We start from the raw sequence: 20,424 nt of genomic DNA, 5'->3' as shown, positions 1-20,424 counted from the left end.
GGGGACATCACTGACACCATGTTACCTGCTCCTATTATACTGCCCAGTGGTGATTGTTACTTACACATGACACATTGTCCCCAGCCCTGTCCCCATCAGCCCCCGCACCGGTGTTACTGGAGACATCACTGACACCATGGCCGCTGCTCCGCCTAAGGCGTCTGCAATGAGGGGAAATGTGTTTTGGGGGAAAAAGTTAATTTTCTAGGCAAATACTGACTTTGCAATTAATTGCTGTTAAGCTGATCCCTCTTTATAACATTCTGAAGAATATGCAAATTACCATTATAAAACCTGATGCCGGAGACTTTGTAACAATTACCCTGCACGGCTGGTTATGTCCCCGGTCATGTGATGTCACACAGGTGCACGGCTCGTTATGTCCCCGGTCATGTGATGTCACACGGGTGCACGGCTCGTTATGTCCCCGGTCATGTGATGTCACACGGGTGCACGGCTCATTATATCCCCGGTCATGTGATGTCACACGGGTGCACGGCTCATTATCACTGAAATAGTATAACTTTTCATTACACAAATAATATCAATTATTTGCCAAAAGTGGTCAATCCCTATAAAGGGAACCTACCACCAGGGATCTACCTCTAAAGGCAAGTGCATCTATAGGATAGTCCTTTTAAGGACTAATCCTCACGTCCCGCAGTGTTTAAATAACATTTATTCTACCAATATGTAGATTTTCTAAATAGGCTATAGGGGCGTGGAGTAGGCGGAGCTGAAGCTGCACTGCGCAGCTACTCTATGCCCCAGTAGCCTCTTTGATCCTCCTACCCGAAATCTTCAGTGTGCAGCTCCTCGTAGCTGCACGCCCTCGTCCAAGAAACCTGCCGCAGAACAGCAGGCCCCAACTGTGCCTGAGCATTGTCACTGCTTCCAAGCTACAGAACAGCAGGCCCACGGCTCTGGGGGTCACTGCTCCGGAGCCACAGCGCATGCGCAGTACAGCAGGCCCACGGCTCTGGGGGTCACTGCTCCGGAGCCAGAGCGCATGCGCAGTACAGCAGGCCCACGGCTCTGGGGGTCACTGCTCCGGAGCCACAGCGCATGCGCAGTACAGCAGGCCCACGGCTCTGGGGGTCACTGCTCCGGAGCCACAGCGCATGCGCAATACAGCAGGCCCACGGCTCTGGGGGGGGTCAGTGCTCCGGAGCCACAGTGCATGCACAGTACAGCAGGCCCACGGCTCTGGGGGGGGGGTCAGTGCTCCGGAGCCACAGCGCATGCACAGTACAGCAGGCCCACGGCTCTGGGGGGGGTCAGTGCTCCGGAGCCACAGCCCATGCACAGTACAGCAGGCCCACGGCTCTGGGGGGGGTCAGTGCTCCGGAGCCACAGCCCATGCACAGTACAGCAGGCCCACGGCTCTGGGGGGGGGTCAGTGCTCCGGAGCCACAGCCCATGCACAGTACAGCAGGCCCACGGCTCTGGGGGGGGGTCAGTGCTCCAGAGCCACAGCCCATGCACAGTACAGCAGGCCCACGGCTCTGGGGGGGGGTCAGTGCTCCGGAGCCACAGCGCATGCACAGTACAGCAGGCCCACGGCTCTGGGGGGGGGGGTCAGTGCTCCGGAGCCACAGCCCATGCACAGTACAGCAGGCCCACGGCTCTGGGGGGGGGTCAGTGCTCCAGAGCCACAGCGCATGCACAGTACAGCAGGCCCACGGCTCTGGGGGGGGTCAGTGCTCCGGAGCCACAGCGCATGCACAGTACAGCAGGCCCACTGCTCTGGGGGGGGTCAGTGCTCCGGAGCCACAGCGCATGCACAGTACAGCAGGCCCACGGCTCTGGGGGGGGGTCAGTGCTCCAGAGCCACAGCCCATGCACAGTACAGCAGGCCCACGGCTCTGGGGGGGGGTCAGTGCTCCGGAGCCACAGCGCATGCACAGTACAGCAGGCCCACGGCTCTGGGGGGGGTCAGTGCTCCGGAGCCACAGCGCATGCACAGTACAGCAGGCCCGCGGCTCTGGGGGTCACTGCTCCGGAGCCACAGCGCATGCGCAGTACAGCAGGCCCACGGCTCTGGGGGGGGGGGGTCAGTGCTCCGGAGCCACAGCGCATGCGCAGTACAGCAGGCCCACGGCTCTGGGGGGGGGGTCAGTGCTCCAGAGCCACAGCGCATGCACAGTACAGCAGGCCCACGGCTCTGGGGGGGGTCAGTGCTCCAGAGCCACAGCGCATGCACAGTACAGCAGGCCCACGGCTCTGGGGGGGGTCAGTGCTCCGGAGCCACAGCGCATGCACAGTACAGCAGGCCCACTGCTCTGGGGGGGGTCAGTGCTCCGGAGCCACAGCGCATGCACAGTACAGCAGGCCCACTGCTCTGGGGGGGGGTCAGTGCTCCAGAGCCACAGCCCATGCACAGTACAGCAGGCCCACGGCTCTGGGGGGGGGTCAGTGCTCCGGAGCCACAGCGCATGCACAGTACAGCAGGCCCACGGCTCTGGGGGGGGTCAGTGCTCCGGAGCCACAGCGCATGCACAGTACAGCAGGCCCGCGGCTCTGGGGGTCACTGCTCCGGAGCCACAGCGCATGCGCAGTACAGCAGGCCCACAGCTCTGGGGGGGGGGGGTCAGTGCTCCGGAGCCACAGCGCATGCGCAGTACAGCAGGCCCACGGCTCTGGGGGGGGGGGGTCAGTGCTCCGGAGCCACAGCGCATGCACAGTACAGCAGGCCCACGGCTCTGGGGGGGGGTCAGTGCTCTGGAGCCACAGGTTTCTTGGACAAGGGGGCACATCTATTAGTATCTAGTATTAAATTCTAGAAAATAAACCTAAAAGTTATTAAAATATTGCGGGGACGGGAGGATTATCCCTTAAAGGTCCTCGCGTCTTATAGATGCACCTACCTCATAGGAAGCTCCCTGGTGGTAGGTTCCTTCGGTGATGATGTAGGTGATCCCTCAGTGACCGGCACGTGACTACCCGCTACAGCCGCACAGAATCCTGGGTAAGAGATCCTGAATGTCTGTGATCTGCGTCTCACACCATTTATAGTCAGTCATACACCCGCCCCATATGCCCTGGAAGCCAATCACCACGCAACTTTATCGGAAGCACGCTTTCATTGGTGGAGATGGCCGTCGTTCATGCGTAATGAAAGCAAAGCGCTCTGGGAGACCGGAAGAGGCGCACTCAGCGCTGTCATTGCAGGAGATAGCTGCCAATCAACATTCGGTTTCCCACCATTTCCGGGATTGCTGCTGTAAGTTTGGTGACGTCATACGTCAAACCAGAGAGCCCCGCCTCCATTTGCGAGTGCTGATTGGCTAATGACCCCTGGTGGGCGGAGTCATAGTTGTTGCTATGCGAGCGGCTGCCGGGTGGAAAAACATGGCGGCTCTAGAGCCGGGGTCCCGGGCGGAGGAGGAGAGGCGCCCAGAGCCGCGGGTGTGACGGCATGGAGGAGGCCGGGACCAGCGCCGGCCTATGGGAGAGGAGGGACAGCCCGGGACACCCGGTAATTAGCGGGCCCCAGGGATGCTGAGAGGGGCCCCCGGGGGAGAGAGAGAAGGGGAGACCAGGGGCCCCCGGGGGAGAGAGAGAGAAGGGGAGACCAGGGGCCCCCGGGGGAGAGAGAGAGAAGGGGAGACCAGGGGCCCCCGGGGGAGAGAGAGAGAAGGGGAGACCAGGGACCCCCGGGGGAGAGATAAGGGGAGACCAGGGGCCCCCGGGAGAGAGAGAAGGGGAGACCAGGGGCCCCCGGGAGAGAGAGAGAAGGGGAGAGAGAGAAGGGGAGACCAGGGACCCCCGGGAGAGAGAGAGAGAGAGAAGGGGAGACCAGGGACCCCCAGGGGAGAGAGAGAGAGATAAGGGGAGACCAGGGACCCCCGGGGGAGAGAGAGAGAGAGAAGGGGAGACCAGGGACCCCCGGGGGAGAGAGAGAGAAGGGGAGACCAGGGACCCCCGGGGGAGAGAGAGAGAAGGGGAGACCAGGGACCCCCGGGGGAGAGAGAGAGAAGGGGAGACCAGGGGCCCCCGAGAGAGAGAGAGAGAAGGGGAGACCAGGGGCCCCCGGGAGAGAGAGAGAGAAGGGGAGACCAGGGACCCCCGGGGGAGAGAGAGAGAGAAGGGGAGACCAGGGACCCCCGGGGGAGAGAGAGAGAGAGAGAAGGGGAGACCAGGGACCCCCGGGGGAGAGAGAGAGAGAGAAGGGGAGACCAGGGACCCCCGGGGGAGAGAGAGAGAGAAGGGGAGACCAGGGACCCCCGGGGGAGAGAGAGAGAGAAGGGGAGACCAGGGACCCCCGGGGGAGAGAGAGAGAGAAGGGGAGACCAGGGACCCCCGGGGGAGAGAGAGAGAGAAGGGGAGACCAGGGACCCCCGGGGGAGAGAGAGAGAGAAGGGGAGACCAGGGACCCCCGGGGGAGAGAGAGAGAGAAGGGGAGACCAGGGACCCCCGGGGGAGAGAGAGAGAGAAGGGGAGACCAGGGACCCCCGGGGGAGAGAGAGAGAGAAGGGGAGACCAGGGACCCCCGGGGGAGAGAGAGAGAGAGAAGGGGAGACCAGGGACCCCCGGGGGAGAGAGAGAGAGAAGGGGAGACCAGGGACCCCCGGGGGAGAGAGAGAGAGAGAAGGGGAGACCAGGGACCCCCGGGGGAGAGAGAGAGAGAGAAGGGGAGACCAGGGACCCCCGGGGGAGAGAGAGAGAGAGAAGGGGAGACCAGGGACCCCCGGGGGAGAGAGAGAAGGGGAGACCAGGGACCCCCGGGGGAGAGAGAGAGAGAAGGGGAGACCAGGGACCCCCGGGGGAGAGAGAGAGAGAAGGGGAGACCAGGGACCCCCGGGGGAGAGAGAGAGAGAAGGGGAGACCAGGGACCCCCGGGGGAGAGAGAGAGAGAAGGGGAGACCAGGGACCCCCGGGAGAGAGAGAGAAGGGGAGACCAGGGACCCCCGGGGGAGAGAGAGAAGGGGAGACCAGGGGCCCCCGGGAGAGAGAGAGAGAGAGAAGGGGGAGACCAGGGACCCCCGGGAGAGAGAGAGAAGGGGAGACCAGGGACCCCCGGGGGAGAGAGAGAAGGGGAGACCAGGGGCCCCCGGGAGAGAGAGAGAGAGAGAAGGGGGAGACCAGGGACCCCCGGGAGAGAGAGAGAGAAGGGGGAGACCAGGGACCCCCGGGAGAGAGAGAGAAGGGGAGACCAGGGACCCCCGGGGGAGAGAGAGAAGGGGAGACCAGGGGCCCCCGGGAGAGAGAGAGAGAGAGAAGGGGGAGACCAGGGACCCCCGGGAGAGAGAGAGAAGGGGAGACCAGGGACCCCCGGGGGAGAGAGAGAGAGAGAAGGGGAGACCAGGGGCCCCCGGGAGAGAGAGAAGGGGAGACCAGGGGCCCCCGGGAGAGAGAGAGAGAGAGAAGGGGGAGACCAGGGACCCCCGGGAGAGAGAGAGAGAGAAGGGGAGACCAGGGGCCCCCGGGGGAGAGAGAGAGAGAAGGGGAGACCAGGGGCCCCCGGGGGAGAGAGAGAGAGAAGGGGAGACCAGGGGCCCCCGGGGGAGAGAGAGAGGGAGACCAGGGGCCCCCGGGGGAGAGAGAGAGAGAGAGAGAGAAGGGGAGACCAGGGGCCCCCGGGGGAGAGAGAGAGAGAGGGAGACCAGGGGCCCCCGGGGGAGAGAGAGAGAGAAGGGGAGACCAGGGGCCCCCGGGGGAGAGAGAGAGAGAGAGAGAAGGGGAGACCAGCCCGGGCGGTGTCGGTCATGTAGGCGCAGGGGTGGTGTGAGGTGCGGGGCCCGGTGGGGGGGATGGGCTGCGGGTCTCCTGGTTGCTCTGATCCGGGTCGGCTCGCTCCAGATAATTTCTGCTCTTCTTGTTACTTGGTGTTTACTGTACACAGGGGGCTGGGCGGGGACATGTTATGTATGACACCGCTCAGGGGAAGGCATTGAGGGGCGCACACTATGTACAACACACACCTGCGGCCATCATCGCATGCACTGCCAGGGCCCACGGTAAGATGAGGAGCCCTGGTCAGAGGGGAGCAGCAGCAGCATCGGGGGGAGCCCTGGTCAGAGGGGAGCAGCAGCAGCATCGGGGGGAGCCCTGGTCAGAGGGGAGCAGCAGCAGTGGTGGTGGGGGGGGGGAGCCCTGGTCAGAGGGGAGCAGCAGCAGTGGTGGGGGGGGGGGGAGCCCTGGTCAGAGGGGAGCAGCAGCGGTGGTGGTGGTGGGGGGAGCCCTGGTCAGAGGGGAGCAGCAGCAGTGGTGGTGGGGGGGAGCCCTGGTCAGAGGGGAGCAGCAGCGGTGGTGGTGGTGGGGGGAGCCCTGGTCAGAGGGGAGCAGCAGCAGTGGTGGGGGGGGAGCCCTGGTCAGAGGGGAGCAGCAGTGGTGGGGGGGGAGCCCTGGTCAGAGGGGAGCAGCAGCGGTGGTGGTGGTGGGGGGAGCCCTGGTCAGAGGGGAGCAGCAGCAGTGGTGGTGGGGGGGGAGCCCTGGTGGGGGGGGGAGCCCTGGTCAGAGGGGAGCAGCAGTGGTGGGGGGGGAGCCCTGGTCAGAGGGGAGCAGCAGCAGTGGTGGGGGGGGAGCCTTGGTCAGAGGGGAGCAGCAGCAGTGGTGGTGGGGGGGAGCCCTGGTCAGAGGGGAGCAGCAGCAGCAGTGGTGGGGGGGGGGGGCCTGGTCAGAGGGGAGCAGCAGCAGCAGCAGTGGTGGGGGGGAGCCCTGGTCAGAGGGGAGCAGCAGCAGTGGTGGGGGGGGGGGAGCCCTGGTCAGAGGGGAGCAGCAGCAGTGGTGGGGGGGGGAGCCCTGGTCAGAGGGGAGCAGCAGCAGTGGTGGGGGGGGGGAGCCCTGGTCAGAGGGGAGCAGCAGCAGCAGTGGTGGGGGGGGGAGCCCTGGTCAGAGGGGAGCAGCAGCAGTGGTGGGGGGGGGAGCCCTGGTCAGAGGGGAGCAGCAGCGGTGGGGGGGGGTGGGGAGCCCTGGTCAGAGGGCAGCAGCAGCAGCAGTGGTGGTGGGGGGGAGCCCTGGTCAGAGGGCAGCAGCAGCAGCAGTGGTGGTGGGGGGGAGCCCTGGTCAGAGAGGAGCAGCAGCAGTGGTGGGGGGAGCCCTGGTCAGAGGGGAGCAGCAGCAGCAGTGGGGGGGAGCCCTGGTCAGAGGGGAGCAGCAGCAGCAGCAGTGGTGGGGGGGAGCCCTGGTCAGAGGGGAGCAGCAGCAGCAGTGGTGGGGGGGGAGCCCTGGTCAGAGGGGAGCAGCAGCAGTGGTGGGGGGGGGAGCCCTGGTCAGAGGGGAGCAGCAGCAGTGGTGGGGGGGAGCCCTGGTCAGAGGGGAGCAGCAGCAGCAGTGGTGGGGGGGGGGGAGCCCTGGTCAGAGGGGAGCAGCAGCAGCAGTGGTGGGGGGGGGAGCCCTGGTCAGAGGGGAGCAGCAGCAGTGGTGGTGGGGGGGGGGAGCCCTGGTCAGAGGGGAGCAGCAGCAGCAGTGGTGGGGGGGGAGCCCTGGTCAGAGGGGAGCAGCAGCAGTGGTGGGGGGGGGGAGCCCTGGTCAGAGGGGAGCAGCAGCAGCAGTGGTGGGGGGGGGGAGCCCTGGTCAGAGGGGAGCAGCAGCAGTGGTGGGGGGGGAGCCCTGGTCAGAGGGGAGCAGCAGCAGTGGTGGGGGGGGGGAGCCCTGGTCAGAGGGGAGCAGCAGCAGTGGTGGGGGGGGAGCCCTGGTCAGAGGGGAGCAGCAGCAGTGGTGGGGGGGAGCCCTGGTCAGAGGGGAGCAGCAGTGGTGGTGGGGGGAGCCCTGGTCAGAGGGGAGCAGCAGCAGTGGTGGTGGGGGGGGGGGAGCCCTGGTCAGAGGGGAGCAGCAGCAGCAGTGGTGGGGGGGGAGCCCTGGTCAGAGGGGAGCAGCAGCAGTGGTGGGGGGGGGGAGCCCTGGTCAGAGGGGAGCAGCAGCAGTGGTGGGGGGGGGGGAGCCCTGGTCAGAGGGGAGCAGCAGCAGCAGTGGTGGGGGGGGGGAGCCCTGGTCAGAGGGGAGCAGCAGCAGTGGTGGGGGGGGGGAGCCCTGGTCAGAGGGGAGCAGCAGCAGCAGTGGTGGGGGGGAGCCCTGGTCAGAGGGGAGCAGCAGCAGTGGTGGGGGGGGAGCCCTGGTCAGAGGGGAGCAGCAGCAGCAGTGGTGGGGGGGGGGGAGCCCTGGTCAGAGGGGAGCAGCAGCAGTGGTGGTGGGGGGGAGCCCTGGTCAGAGGGGAGCAGCAGTGGTGGTGGTGGGGGGGGAGCCCTGGTCAGAGGGGAGCAGCAGCAGCAGTGGTGGGGGGGGGGAGCCCTGGTCAGAGGGGAGCAGCAGCAGTGGTGGGGGGGGCCTGGTCAGAGGGGAGCAGCAGCAGTGGTGGTGGGGGGAGCCCTGGTCAGAGAGGAGCAGCAGCAGTGGTGGGGGGGGAGCCCTGGTCAGAGGGGAGCAGCAGCAGTGGTGGGGGAGGAGCCCTGGTCAGAGGGGAGCAGCAGCAGCAGTGGTGGGGGGGGAGCCCTGGTCAGAGGGGAGCAGCAGCAGCAGTGGTGGGGGGGGAGCCCTGGTCAGAGGGGAGCAGCAGCAGCAGTGGTGGGGGGGGAGCCCTGGTCAGAGGGGAGCAGCAGCAGTGGTGGGGGGGGGGGAGCCCTGGTCAGAGGGGAGCAGCAGCAGCAGCAGTGGGGGGTGGGGGGGAGCCCTGGTCAGAGGGGAGCAGCAGTGGTGGGGGGGGGGGGAGCCCTGGTCAGAGGGGAGCAGCAGCAGCAGTGGTGGGGGGGGGGAGCCCTGGTCAGAGAGGAGCAGCAGCAGTGGTGGGGGGGGGGGGGAGCCCTGGTCAGAGAGGAGCAGCAGCAGTGGTGGGGGGGGGGGGGGAGCCCTGGTCAGAGGGGAGCAGCAGCAGTGGTGGTGGGGGGGGGGGGAGCCCTGGTCAGAGGGGAGCAGCAGCAGCAGTGGTGGGGGGGGAGCCCTGGTCAGAGGGGAGCAGCAGCAGCAGTGGTGGGGGGGGAGCCCTGGTCAGAGGGGAGCAGCAGCAGTGGTGGGGGGGGGGAGCCCTGGTCAGAGGGGAGCAGCAGCAGTGGTGGGGGGGGGGAGCCCTGGTCAGAGGGGAGCAGCAGCAGTGGTGGGGGGGGGAGCCCTGGTCAGAGGGGAGCAGCAGCAGCAGTGGTGGGGGGGAGCCCTGGTCAGAGGGGAGCAGCAGCAGTGGTGGGGGGGAGCCCTGGTCAGAGGGGAGCAGCAGCAGTGGTGGGGGGGGGGAGCCCTGGTCAGAGGGGAGCAGCAGTGGTGGTGGTGGGGGGGGAGCCCTGGTCAGAGGGGAGCAGCAGCAGCAGTGGTGGGGGGGGGGGGAGCCCTGGTCAGAGGGGAGCAGCAGCGGTGGTGGTGGGGGGGGGGCCTGGTCAGAGGGGAGCAGCAGCAGTGGTGGGGGGGAGCCCTGGTCAGAGGGGAGCAGCAGCAGTGGTGGGGGGGGGGGCCCTGGTCAGAGGGGAGCAGCAGCAGTGGTGGGGGGGGGGGGAGCCCTGGTCAGAGGGGAGCAGCAGCAGTGGTGGGGGGGAGCCCTGGTCAGAGGGGAGCAGCAGCAGTGGTGGGGGGGGGAGCCCTGGTCAGAGGGGAGCAGCAGCAGTGGTGGGGGGGGGAGCCCTGGTCAGAGGGGAGCAGCAGCAGTGGTGGGGGGGGGGGAGCCCTGGTCAGAGGGGAGCAGCAGCAGTGGTGGTGGGGGGGGGGGAGCCCTGGTCAGAGGGGAGCAGCAGCAGTGGTGGGGGGGGGGGGGAGCCCTGGTCAGAGGGGAGCAGCAGCGGTGGTGGTGGGGGGGAGCCCTGGTCAGAGTGGAGCAGCAGCAGTGGTGGTGGGGGGGGGGAGCCCTGGTCAGAGGGGAGCAGCAGCAACAGTGGTGGGGGGGAGCCCTGGTCAGAGGGGAGCAGCAGCAGTGGTGGGGGGGGAGCCCTGGTCAGAGGGGAGCAGCAGCAGTGGTGGGGGGGGGAGCCCTGGTCAGAGGGGAGCAGCAGCAGTGGTGGGGGGGAGCCCTGGTCAGAGGGGAGCAGCAGCAGTGGTGGTGGGGGGGGGGAGCCCTGGTCAGAGGGGAGCAGCAGCAGTGGTGGGGGGGGGAGCCCTGGTCAGAGGGGAGCAGCAGCAGTGGTGGGGGGGAGCCCTGGTCAGAGGGGAGCAGCAGCAGTGGTGGTGGGGGGGGGAGCCCTGGTCAGAGGGGAGCAGCAGTGGTGGTGGGGGGAGCCCTGGTCAGAGGGGAGCAGCAGCAGTGGTGGTGGGGGGGGGAGCCCTGGTCAGAGGGGAGCAGCAGCAGTGGTGGGGGGGGGGGAGCCCTGTCAGAGGGGAGCAGCAGCAGCAGTGGTGGGGGGGGGAGCCCTGGTCAGAGGGGAGCAGCAGCAGTGGTGGGGGGGAGCCCTGGTCAGAGGGGAGCAGCAGCAGTGGTGGGGGGGGGGGGGAGCCCTGGTCAGAGGGGAGCAGCAGCAGTGGTGGGGGGGGGGGGGAGCCCTGGTCAGAGGGGAGCAGCAGCGGTGGTGGTGGGGGGGGGGCCTGGTCAGAGGGGAGCAGCAGCAGTGGTGGGGGGGAGCCCTGGTCAGAGGGGAGCAGCAGCAGTGGTGGGGGGGAGCCCTGGTCAGAGGGGAGCAGCAGCAGTGGTGGTGGGGGGGGGGCCTGGTCAGAGGGGAGCAGCAGCAGTGGTGGTGGGGGGAGCCCTGGTCAGAGGGGAGCAGCAGCAGCAGTGGTGGGGGGGGGAGCCCTGGTCAGAGGGGAGCAGCAGCAGTGGTGGTGGGGGGGAGCCCTGGTCAGAGGGGAGCAGCAGCGGTGGTGGTGGTGGGGGGAGCCCTGGTCAGAGGGGAGCAGCAGCAGTGGTGGGGGGGAGCCCTGGTCAGAGGGGAGCAGCAGCAGTGGTGGGGGGGGGGAGCCCTGGTCAGAGGGGAGCAGCAGCAGTGGTGGGGGGGGGGAGCCCTGGTCAGAGGGGAGCAGCAGCAGCAGTGGTGGGGGGGAGCCCTGGTCAGAGGGGAGCAGCAGCAGTGGTGGTGGGGGGGGAGCCCTGGTCAGAGGGGAGCAGCAGCAGCAGCGGTGGTGGTGGGGGGGGGGCTGGTCAGAGGGGAGCAGCAGCAGTGGTGGGGGGGGGGAGCCCTGGTCAGAGGGGAGCAGCAGCAGTGGTGGTGGTGGGGGGGCCTGGTCAGAGGGGAGCAGCAGCAGTGGTGGTGGGGGGAGCCCTGGTCAGAGGGGAGCAGCAGCGGTGGTGGTGGTGGGGGGAGCCCTGGTCAGAGGGGAGCAGCAGCAGTGGTGGGGGGGAGCCCTGGTCAGAGGGGAGCAGCAGCAGTGGTGGGGGGGGGGGAGCCCTGGTCAGAGGGGAGCAGCAGCAGTGGTGGGGGGGAGCCCTGGTCAGAGGGGAGCAGCAGCAGTGGTGGTGGGGGGGGGGCCTGGTCAGAGGGGAGCAGCAGCAGCAGTGGTGGGGGGGGGAGCCCTGGTCAGAGGGGAGCAGCAGCAGTGGTGGTGGGGGGGGAGCCCTGGTCAGAGGGGAGCAGCAGCAGTGGTGGTGGGGGGAGCCCTGGTCAGAGGGGAGCAGCAGCAGCAGTGGTGGGGGGGGGAGCCCTGGTCAGAGGGGAGCAGCAGCAGTGGTGGGGGGGAGCCCTGGTCAGAGGGGAGCAGCAGCGGTGGTGGTGGTGGGGGGAGCCCTGGTCAGAGGGGAGCAGCAGCAGTGGTGGGGGGGAGCCCTGGTCAGAGGGGAGCAGCAGCAGTGGTGGGGGGGAGCCCTGGTCAGAGGGGAGCAGCAGCAGCAGTGGTGGGGGGGGGGAGCCCTGGTCAGAGGGGAGCAGCAGCAGTGGTGGGGGGGGGGAGCCCTGGTCAGAGGGGAGCAGCAGCAGCAGTGGTGGGGGGGAGCCCTGGTCAGAGGGGAGCAGCAGCAGTGGTAGTGGGGGGGGGGCCTGGTCAGAGGGGAGCAGCAGCAGTGGTGGGGGGGGGAGCCCTGGTCAGAGGGGAGCAGCAGCAGTGGTGGTGGTGGGGGGGGCCTGGTCAGAGGGGAGCAGCAGCAGTGGTGGGGGGGGGGAGCCCTGGTCAGAGGGGAGCAGCAGCAGTGGTGGGGGGGGGGAGCCCTGGTCAGAGGGGAGCAGCAGCAGTGGTGGGGGGGGGGAGCCCTGGTCAGAGGGGAGCAGCAGCAGCAGTGGTGGGGGGGGGAGCCCTGGTCAGAGGGGAGCAGCAGCAGCAGTGGTGGGGGGGGGAGCCCTGGTCAGAGGGGAGCAGCAGCAGTGGTGGGGGGGGGGAGCCCTGGTCAGAGGGGAGCAGCAGCAGCAGTGGTGGTGGGGGGAGCCCTGGTCAGAGGGGAGCAGCAGCAGTGGTGGGGGGGGGGGGGGAGCCCTGGTCAGAGGGGAGCAGCAGCAGTGGTGGTGGGGGGAGCCCTGGTCAGAGGGGAGCAGCAGCAGTGGTGGTGGGGGGGGGAGCCCTGGTCAGAGGGGAGCAGCAGCAGTGGTGGGGGGGGGAGCCCTGGTCAGAGGGGAGCAGCAGCAGTGGTGGGGGGGAGCCCTGGTCAGAGGGGAGCAGCAGCAGCAGTGGTGGGGGGGGGGAGCCCTGGTCAGAGGGGAGCAGCAGCAGCAGTGGTGGGGGGGGAGCCCTGGTCAGAGGGGAGCAGCAGCAGCAGTGGTGGGGGGGAGCCCTGGTCAGAGGGGAGCAGCAGCAGTGGTGGTGGGGGGGAGCCCTGGTCAGAGGGGAGCAGCAGCAGTGGTGGTGGGGGAGCCCTGGTCAGAGGGGAGCAGCAGCAGCAGTGGTGGGGGGGGGAGCCCTGGTCAGAGGGGAGCAGCAGCAGTGGTGGGGGGGAGCCCTGGTCAGAGGGGAGCAGCAGCAGTGGTGGGGGGAGCCCTGGTCAGAGGGGAGCAGCAGCAGCAGTGGTGGTGGGGGGGGGGGAGCCCTGGTCAGAGGGGAGCAGCAGCAGCAGTGGTGGGGGGGGGGGGAGCCCTGGTCAGAGGGGAGCAGCAGCAGCAGTGGTGGGGGGGGGGGAGCCCTGGTCAGAGGGGAGCAGCAGCAGCAGTGGTGGTGGGGGGGGAGCCCTGGTCAGAGGGGAGCAGCAGCAGTGGTGGGGGGGGGAGCCCTGGTCAGAGGGGAGCAGCAGCAGTGGTGGGGGGGGGAGCCCTGGTCAGAGGGGAGCAGCAGCAGCAGTGGTGGTGGTGGGGGAGCCCTGGTCAGAGGGGAGCAGCAGCAGTGGTGGGGGGGGGGAGCCCTGGTCAGAGGGGAGCAGCAGCAGCAGTGGTGGTGGGGGGGGAGCCCTGGTCAGAGGGGAGCAGCAGCAGTGGTGGGGGGGGGGAGCCCTGGTCAGAGGGGAGCAGCAGCAGTGGTGGGGGGGGGAGCCCTGGTCAGAGGGGAGCAGCAGCAGCAGTGGTGGGGGGGGAGCCCTGGTCAGAGGGGAGCAGCAGCAGTGGTGGTGGGGGGGGAGCCCTGGTCAGAGGGGAGCAGCAGCAGCAGTGGTGGGGGGGGTGGGGGAGCCCTGGTCAGAGGGGAGCAGCAGCAGCAGTGGTGGGGGGGAGCCCTGGTCAGAGGGGAGCAGCAGCAGTGGTGGGGGGGAGCCCTGGTCAGAGGGGAGCAGCAGCAGTGGTGGGGGGGGGGAGCCCTGGTCAGAGGGGAGCAGCAGCAGTGGTGGGGGGGGAGCCCTGGTCAGAGGGGAGCAGCAGCAGTGGTGGGGGGGGGGAGCCCTGGTCAGAGGGGAGCAGCAGCAGCAGTGGTGGGGGGGAGCCCTGGTCAGAGGGGAGCAGCAGCAGCAGTGGTGGGGGGGGAGCCCTGGTCAGAGGGGAGCAGCAGTTGGTGGGAGTGGGGGGGAGCCCTGGTCAGAGGGGAGCAGCAGCAGTGGTGGGGGGGGAGCCCTGGTCAGAGGGGAGCAGCAGCAGTGGTGGTGGGGGGGGGAGCCCTGGTCAGAGGGGAGCAGCAGCAGTGGTGGGGGGGGGAGCCCTGGTCAGAGGGGAGCAGCAGCAGTGGTGGTGGGGGGGGGGAGCCCTGGTCAGAGGGCAGCAGCAGCAGCAGTGGTGGTGGGGGGGGGAGCCCTGGTCAGAGGGCAGCAGCAGCAGCGGTGGTGGTGGTGGGGGGAGCCCTGGTCAGAGGGGAGCAGCAGCAGTGGTGGTGGGGGGAGCCCTGGTCAGAGGGGAGCAGCAGCAGCAGTGGTGGGGGGGGAGCCCTGGTCAGAGGGGAGCAGCAGCAGTGGTGGGGGGGAGCCCTGGTCAGAGGGGAGCAGCAGCGGTGGTGGTGGTGGGGGGAGCCCTGGTCAGAGGGGAGCAGCAGCAGTGGTAGGGGGAGCCCTGGTCAGAGGGGAGCAGCAGCAGTGGTGGTGGGGGGGAGCCCTGGTCAGAGGGGAGCAGCAGCAGTGGTGGGGGGGAGCCCTGGTCAGAGGGGAGCAGCAGCAGTGGGGGGGGGGAGCCCTGGTCAGAGGGGAGCAGCAGCAGTGGTGGGGGAGGAGCCCTGGTCAGAGGGGAGCAGCAGCAGCAGTGGTGGGGGGGGGAGCCCTGGTCAGAGGGGAGCAGCAGCAGCAGTGGTGGGGGGGGGGGAGCCCTGGTCAGAGGGGAGCAGCAGCAGCAGTGGTGGGGGGGGGGGGGAGCCCTGGTCAGAGGGGAGCAGCAGCAGCAGTGGTGGTGGGGGGGGAGCCCTGGTCAGAGGGGAGCAGCAGCAGCAGTGGTGGGGGGGGGAGCCCTGGTCAGAGGGGAGCAGCAGCAGTGGTGGGGGGGGGAGCCCTGGTCAGAGGGGAGCAGCAGCAGTGGTGGGGGGGGAGCCCTGGTCAGAGGGGAGCAGCAGCAGTGGTGGGGGGGGGGAGCCCTGGTCAGAGGGGAGCAGCAGCAGTGGTGGTGGGGGGGGGAGCCCTGGTCAGAGGGGAGCAGCAGCAGTGGTGGGGGGGAGCCCTGGTCAGAGGGGAGCAGCAGCAGTGGTGGGGGGGGGGGGAGCCCTGGTCAGAGGGGAGCAGCAGCAGTGGTGGGGGGGGGGGAGCCCTGGTCAGAGGGGAGCAGCAGCAGCAGTGGTGGGGGGAGCCCTGGTCAGAGGGGAGCAGCAGCAGTGGTGGTGGGGGGGGGGAGCCCTGGTCAGAGGGGAGCAGCAGCAGTGGTGGGGGGGGGGAGCCCTGGTCAGAGGGGAGCAGCAGCAGCAGTGGTGGGGGGGAGCCCTGGTCAGAGGGGAGCAGCAGCAGCAGTGGTGGGGGGGGAGCCCTGGTCAGAGGGGAGCAGCAGCAGTGGTGGGGGAGGAGCCCTGGTCAGAGGGGAGCAGCAGCAGCAGTGGTGGGGGGGGGAGCCCTGGTCAGAGGGGAGCAGCAGCAGCAGTGGTGGGGGGGGGGGGGGAGCCCTGGTCAGAGGGGAGCAGCAGCAGCAGTGGTGGTGGGGGGGGAGCCCTGGTCAGAGGGGAGCAGCAGCAGCAGTGGTGGGGGGGGGAGCCCTGGTCAGAGGGGAGCAGCAGCAGCAGTGGTGGGGGGGGGGGGGAGCCCTGGTCAGAGGGGAGCAGCAGCAGCAGTGGTGGGGGGGGGAGCCCTGGTCAGAGGGGAGCAGCAGCAGCAGTGGTGGGGGGGGGGAGCCCTGGTCAGAGGGGAGCAGCAGCAGCAGTGGTGGGGGGGGGGAGCCCTGGTCAGAGGGGAGCAGCAGCAGTGGTGGGGGGGGGAGCCCTGGTCAGAGGGGAGCAGCAGCAGTGGTGGGGGGGGGGAGCCCTGGTCAGAGGGGAGCAGCAGCAGTGGTGGTGGGGGGGGGAGCCCTGGTCAGAGGGGAGCAGCAGCAGTGGTGGGGGGGGAGCCCTGGTCAGAGGGGAGCAGCAGCAGTGGTGGGGGGGGGGAGCCCTGGTCAGAGGGGAGCAGCAGCAGCAGTGGTGGGGGGGAGCCCTGGTCAGAGGGGAGCAGCAGCAGTGGTGGGGGGGGGGGAGCCCTGGTCAGAGGGGAGCAGCAGCAGTGGTGGGGGGGGGAGCCCTGGTCAGAGGGGAGCAGCAGCAGCAGTGGTGGGGGGAGCCCTGGTCAGAGGGGAGCAGCAGCAGTGGTGGTGGGGGGGGGGAGCCCTGGTCAGAGGGGAGCAGCAGCAGTGGTGGGGGGGGGGGAGCCCTGGTCAGAGGGGAGCAGCAGCAGTGGTGGGGGGGAGCCCTTGTCAGAGGGGAGCAGCAGCAGCAGTGGTGGGGGGGGGGGAGCCCTGGTCAGAGGGGAGCAGCAGCAGCAGTGGTGGGGGGGAGCCCTGGTCAGAGGGGAGCAGCAGCAGTGGTGGTGGGGGGGGAGCCCTGGTCAGAGGGGAGCAGCAGCAGTGGTGGGGGAGGAGCCCTGGTCAGAGGGGAGCAGCAGCAGCAGTGGTGGGGGGGGGGGGAGCCCTGGTCAGAGGGGAGCAGCAGCAGCAGTGGTGGTGGGGGGGGAGCCCTGGTCAGAGGGGAGCAGCAGCAGTGGTGGGGGGGGGAGCCCTGGTCAGAGGGGAGCAGCAGCAGTGGTGGGGGGGGGAGCCCTGGTCAGAGGGGAGCAGCAGCAGCAGTGGTGGGGGGGGGGGGAGCCCTGGTCAGAGGGGAGCAGCAGCAGTGGTGGTGGGGGGGGGGAGCCCTGGTCAGAGGGGAGCAGCAGCAGTGGTGGGGGGGGGGCCCTGGTCAGAGGGGAGCAGCAGTGGTGGGAGTGGGGGGGAGCCCTGGTCAGAGGGGAGCAGCAGTGGTGGTGGGGGGGGAGCCCTGGTCAGAGGGGAGCAGCAGCAGTGGTGGTGGGGGGGAGCCCTGGTCAGAGGGGAGCAGCAGCAGCAGTGGTGGTGGGGGGAGCCCTGGTCAGAGGGGAGCAGCAGCAGTGGTGGTGGGGGGAGCCCTGGTCAGAGGGGAGCAGCAGCAGTGGTGGGGGGGGAGCCCTGGTCAGAGGGGAGCAGCAGCAGTGGGGGGGGGGGGAGCCCTGGTCAGAGGGGAGCAGCAGCAGTGGTGGGGGGGAGCCCTGGTCAGAGGGGAGCAGCAGCAGTGGTGGGGGGGGGAGCCCTGGTCAGAGGGGAGCAGCAGCAGTGTTGGGGGGGAGCCCTGGTCAGAGGGGAGCAGCAGCAGTGGTGGTGGGGGGGAGCCCTGGTCAGAGGGGAGCAGCAGCAGGGGGTGGGGGGAGCCCTGGTCAGAGGGGAGCAGCAGCAGTGGTGGGGGGGGGGGGAGCCCTGGTCAGAGGGGAGCAGCAGCAGTGGTGGTGGGGGGAGCCCTGGTCAGAGGGGAGCAGCAGCAGTGGTGGTGGGGGGGGGAGCCCTGGTCAGAGGGGAGCAGCAGCAGTGGTGGGGGGGGAGCCCTGGTCAGAGGGGAGCAGCAGCAGCAGTGGTGGGGGGGGGAGCCCTTGTCAGAGGGGAGCAGCAGTGGTGGTGGTGGGGGGAGCCCTGGTCAGAGGGGAGCAGCAGCAGTGGTGGGGGGGGGAGCCCTGGTCAGAGGGGAGCAGCAGCAGCAGGTGGTGGGGGGGGAGCCCTGGTCAGAGGGGAGCAGCAGCAGCAGTGGTGGGGGGGGAGCCCTGGTCAGAGGGGAGCAGCAGCAGTGGTGGTGGGGGGAGCCCTGGTCAGGGAGTAGCAGCAGCAGTGGTGGGGGGGGGGAGCCCTGGTCAGAGGGGAGCAGCAGCAGTGGGGGGGGGGGAGCCCTGGTCAGAGGGGAGCAGCAGCAGCAGTGGTGGGGGGGGGGGGGAGCCCTGGTCAGAGGGGAGCAGCAGCAGTGGTGGGGGGGGGGAGCCCTGGTCAGAGGGGAGCAGCAGCAGTGGTGGGGGGGGAGCCCTGGTCAGAGGGGAGCAGCAGCAGTGAGTGGTGGGGGGGGAGCCCTGGTCAGAGGGGAGCAGCAGCAGTGGTGGGGGGGGGAGCCCTGGTCAGAGGGGAGCAGCAGCAGTGGTGGGGGGGAGCCCTGGTCAGAGGGGAGCAGCAGCAGCAGCAGTGGTGGGGGGGAGCCCTGGTCAGAGGGGAGCAGCAGCAGTGGTGGGGGGGGAGCCCTGGTCAGAGGGGAGCAGCAGCAGTGGTGGGGGGGGGGGGGGGAGCCCTGGTCAGAGGGGAGCAGCAGCAGTGGTGGGGGGGGGGGAGCCCTGGTCAGAGGGGAGCAGCAGCAGTGGTGGGGGGGGGAGCCCTGGTCAGAGGGGAGCAGCAGCAGCAGTTGGGGGGGGGAGCCCTGGTCAGAGGGGAGCCAGCAGTGGTGGTTGGGGGGAGCCCTGGTCAGAGGGGAGCAGCAGCAGTGGTGGGGGGGGGAGCCCTGGTCAGAGGGGAGCAGCAGCAGCAGTGGTGGGGGGGGGAGCCCTGGTCAGAGGGGAGCAGCAGCAGTGGTGGGGGGGGGAGCCCTGGTCAGAGGGGAGCAGCAGCGGTGGGGGGGGGAGTCTGGTCAGAGGGGAGCAGCAGCAGTGGTGGGGGGGGGAGCCCTGGTCAGAGGGGAGCAGCAGCAGCAGCAGTGGTGGTGGGGGGGGGAGCCCTGGTCAGAGGGGAGCAGCAGTGGTGGTGGTGGGGGGAGCCCTGGTCAGAGGGGAGCAGCAGCAGTGGTGGTGGGGGGGGGCCTGGTCAGAGGGGAGCAGCAGCAGCAGTGGTGGGGGGGGAGCCCTGGTCAGAGGGGAGCAGCAGTGGGGGGGGGGGAGCCCTGGTCAGAGGGGAGCAGCAGCAGTGGTGGGGGGGGAGCCCTGGTCAGAGGGGAGCAGCAGCAGTGGTGGTGGGGGGGGAGCCCTGGTCAGAGGGGAGCAGCAGCAGTGGTGGGGGGGGGAGCCCTGGTCAGAGGGGAGCAGCAGCAGCAGTGGTGGGGGGGGAGCCCTGGTCAGAGGGGAGCAGCAGCAGTGGTGGGGGGGAGCCCTGGTCAGAGGGGAGCAGCAGCAGTGGTGGTGGTGGGGGGGGAGCCCTGGTCAGAGGGGAGCAGCAGCAGTGGTGGTGGTGGGGGAGCCCTGGTCAGAGGGGAGCAGCAGCAGTGGTGGGGGGGGGGAGCCCTGGTCAGAGGGGAGCAGCAGCAGCAGTGGGGGGGGGGAGCCCTGGTCAGAGGGGAGCAGCAGCAGCAGTGGTGGTGGGGGGGGGAGCCCTGGTCAGAGGGGAGCAGCAGCAGTGGTGGTGGTGGGGGAGCCCTGGTCAGAGGGGAGCAGCAGCAGTGGTGGGGGGGGGGGAGCCCTGGTCAGAGGGGAGCAGCAGCAGCAGTGGGGGGGGGGGGGAGCCCTGGTCAGAGGGGAGCAGCAGCAGCAGTGGTGGGGGGGGGAGCCCTGGTCAGAGGGGAGCAGCAGCAGTGGTGGGGGGGGGGAGCCCTGGTCAGAGGGGAGCAGCAGCAGTGGTGGTGGGGGGGGAGCCCTGGTCAGAGGGGAGCAGCAGCAGCAGTGGTGGGGGGGAGCCCTGGTCAGAGGGGAGCAGCAGCAGTGGTGGTGGGGGGGGGGGGAGCCCTGGTCAGAGGGGAGCAGCAGCAGTGGTGGTGGGGGGGAGCCCTGGTCAGAGGGGAGCAGCAGCAGTGGTGGGGGGGAGCCCTGGTCAGAGGGGAGCAGCAGCAGTGGTGGGGGGGGGAGCCCTGGTCAGAGGGGAGCAGCAGCAGTGGTGGTGGGGGGAGCCCTGGTCAGAGGGGAGCAGCAGCAGTGGTGGGGGGGGGGAGCCCTGGTCAGAGGGGAGCAGCAGCAGTGGTGGGGGGGGGGGAGCCCTGGTCAGAGGGGAGCAGCAGCAGCAGTGGTGGGGGGGTAGCCCTGGTCAGAGGGGAGCAGCAGCAGCAGTGGTGGGGGGGGAGCCCTGGTCAGAGGGGAGCAGCAGCAGTGGTGGTGGGGGGGGGAGCCCTGGTCAGAGGGGAGCAGCAGCAGTGGTGGTGGGGGGAGGAGCCCTGGTCAGAGGGGAGCAGCAGCAGTGGTGGTGGGGGGGAGCCCTGGTCAGAGGGGAGCAGCAGCAGCTGTGGGGGGGAGCCCTGGTCAGAGGGGAGCAGCAGCAGTGGTGGGGGGGAGCCCTGGTCAGAGGGGAGCAGCAGCAGTGGTGGGGGGGGAGCCCTGGTCAGAGGGGAGCAGCAGCAGCAGTGGTGGGGGGGGGGGAGCCCTGGTCAGAGGGGAGCAGCAGCAGTGGTGGTGGGGGGAGCCCTGGTCAGAGGGGAGCAGCAGCAGTGGTGGTGGGGGGGGGAGCCCTGGTCAGAGGGGAGCAGCAGCAGCAGTGGTGGGGGGGGGGAGCCCTGGTCAGAGGGGAGCAGCAGCAGTGGTGGGGGGGGAGCCCTGGTCAGAGGGGAGCAGCAGCTGTGGTGGGGGGGGGGAGCCCTGGTCAGAGGGGAGCAGCAGCAGTGGTGGGGGGGGGAGCCCTGGTCAGAGGGGAGCAGCAGCAGTGGTGGGGGGGGGAGCCCTGGTCAGAGGGGAGCAGCAGCAGCAGTGGTGGGGGGGGGGAGCCCTGGTCAGAGGGGAGCAGCAGCAGCAGTGGTGGGGGGGGGTGGGGGAGCCCTGGTCAGAGGGGAGCAGCAGCAGCAGTGGTGGGGGGGAGCCCTGGTCAGAGGGGAGCAGCAGCAGTGGTGGGGGGGGAGCCCTGGTCAGAGGGGAGCAGCAGCAGCAGTGGTGGGGGGGGGAGCCCTGGTCAGAGGGGAGCAGCAGCAGTGGTGGGGGGGGGGGAGCCCTGGTCAGAGGGGAGCAGCAGCAGTGGTGGGGGGGGGAGCCCTGGTCAG

At 70.1% G+C, this 20,424-nt stretch overlaps 1 protein-coding gene across 1 annotated transcript in view; it reads left to right on the top strand.

The window, feature by feature from the left end:
* Positions 1-3,294: 3,294 nt before the first annotated feature.
* The window catches only part of WBP1 (WW domain binding protein 1), a 29,495-nt gene continuing 12,365 nt past the window's right edge, over positions 3,295-20,424 (top strand). Inside the window, exon 1 of the mRNA XM_072131730.1 lies at positions 3,295-3,478. Within this exon, the coding sequence (XP_071987831.1) occupies positions 3,419-3,478 (60 nt within the window). The 5' untranslated portion in view covers positions 3,295-3,418. The remainder of the gene's footprint in view (positions 3,479-20,424) is intronic.

Source organism: Engystomops pustulosus, unplaced genomic scaffold (assembly GCF_040894005.1).
Source record: "Engystomops pustulosus unplaced genomic scaffold, aEngPut4.maternal MAT_SCAFFOLD_129, whole genome shotgun sequence".
Lineage (NCBI taxonomy): Eukaryota > Metazoa > Chordata > Amphibia > Anura > Leptodactylidae > Engystomops > Engystomops pustulosus.
This window is presented reverse-complemented; position numbering and strand designations above follow the sequence as displayed.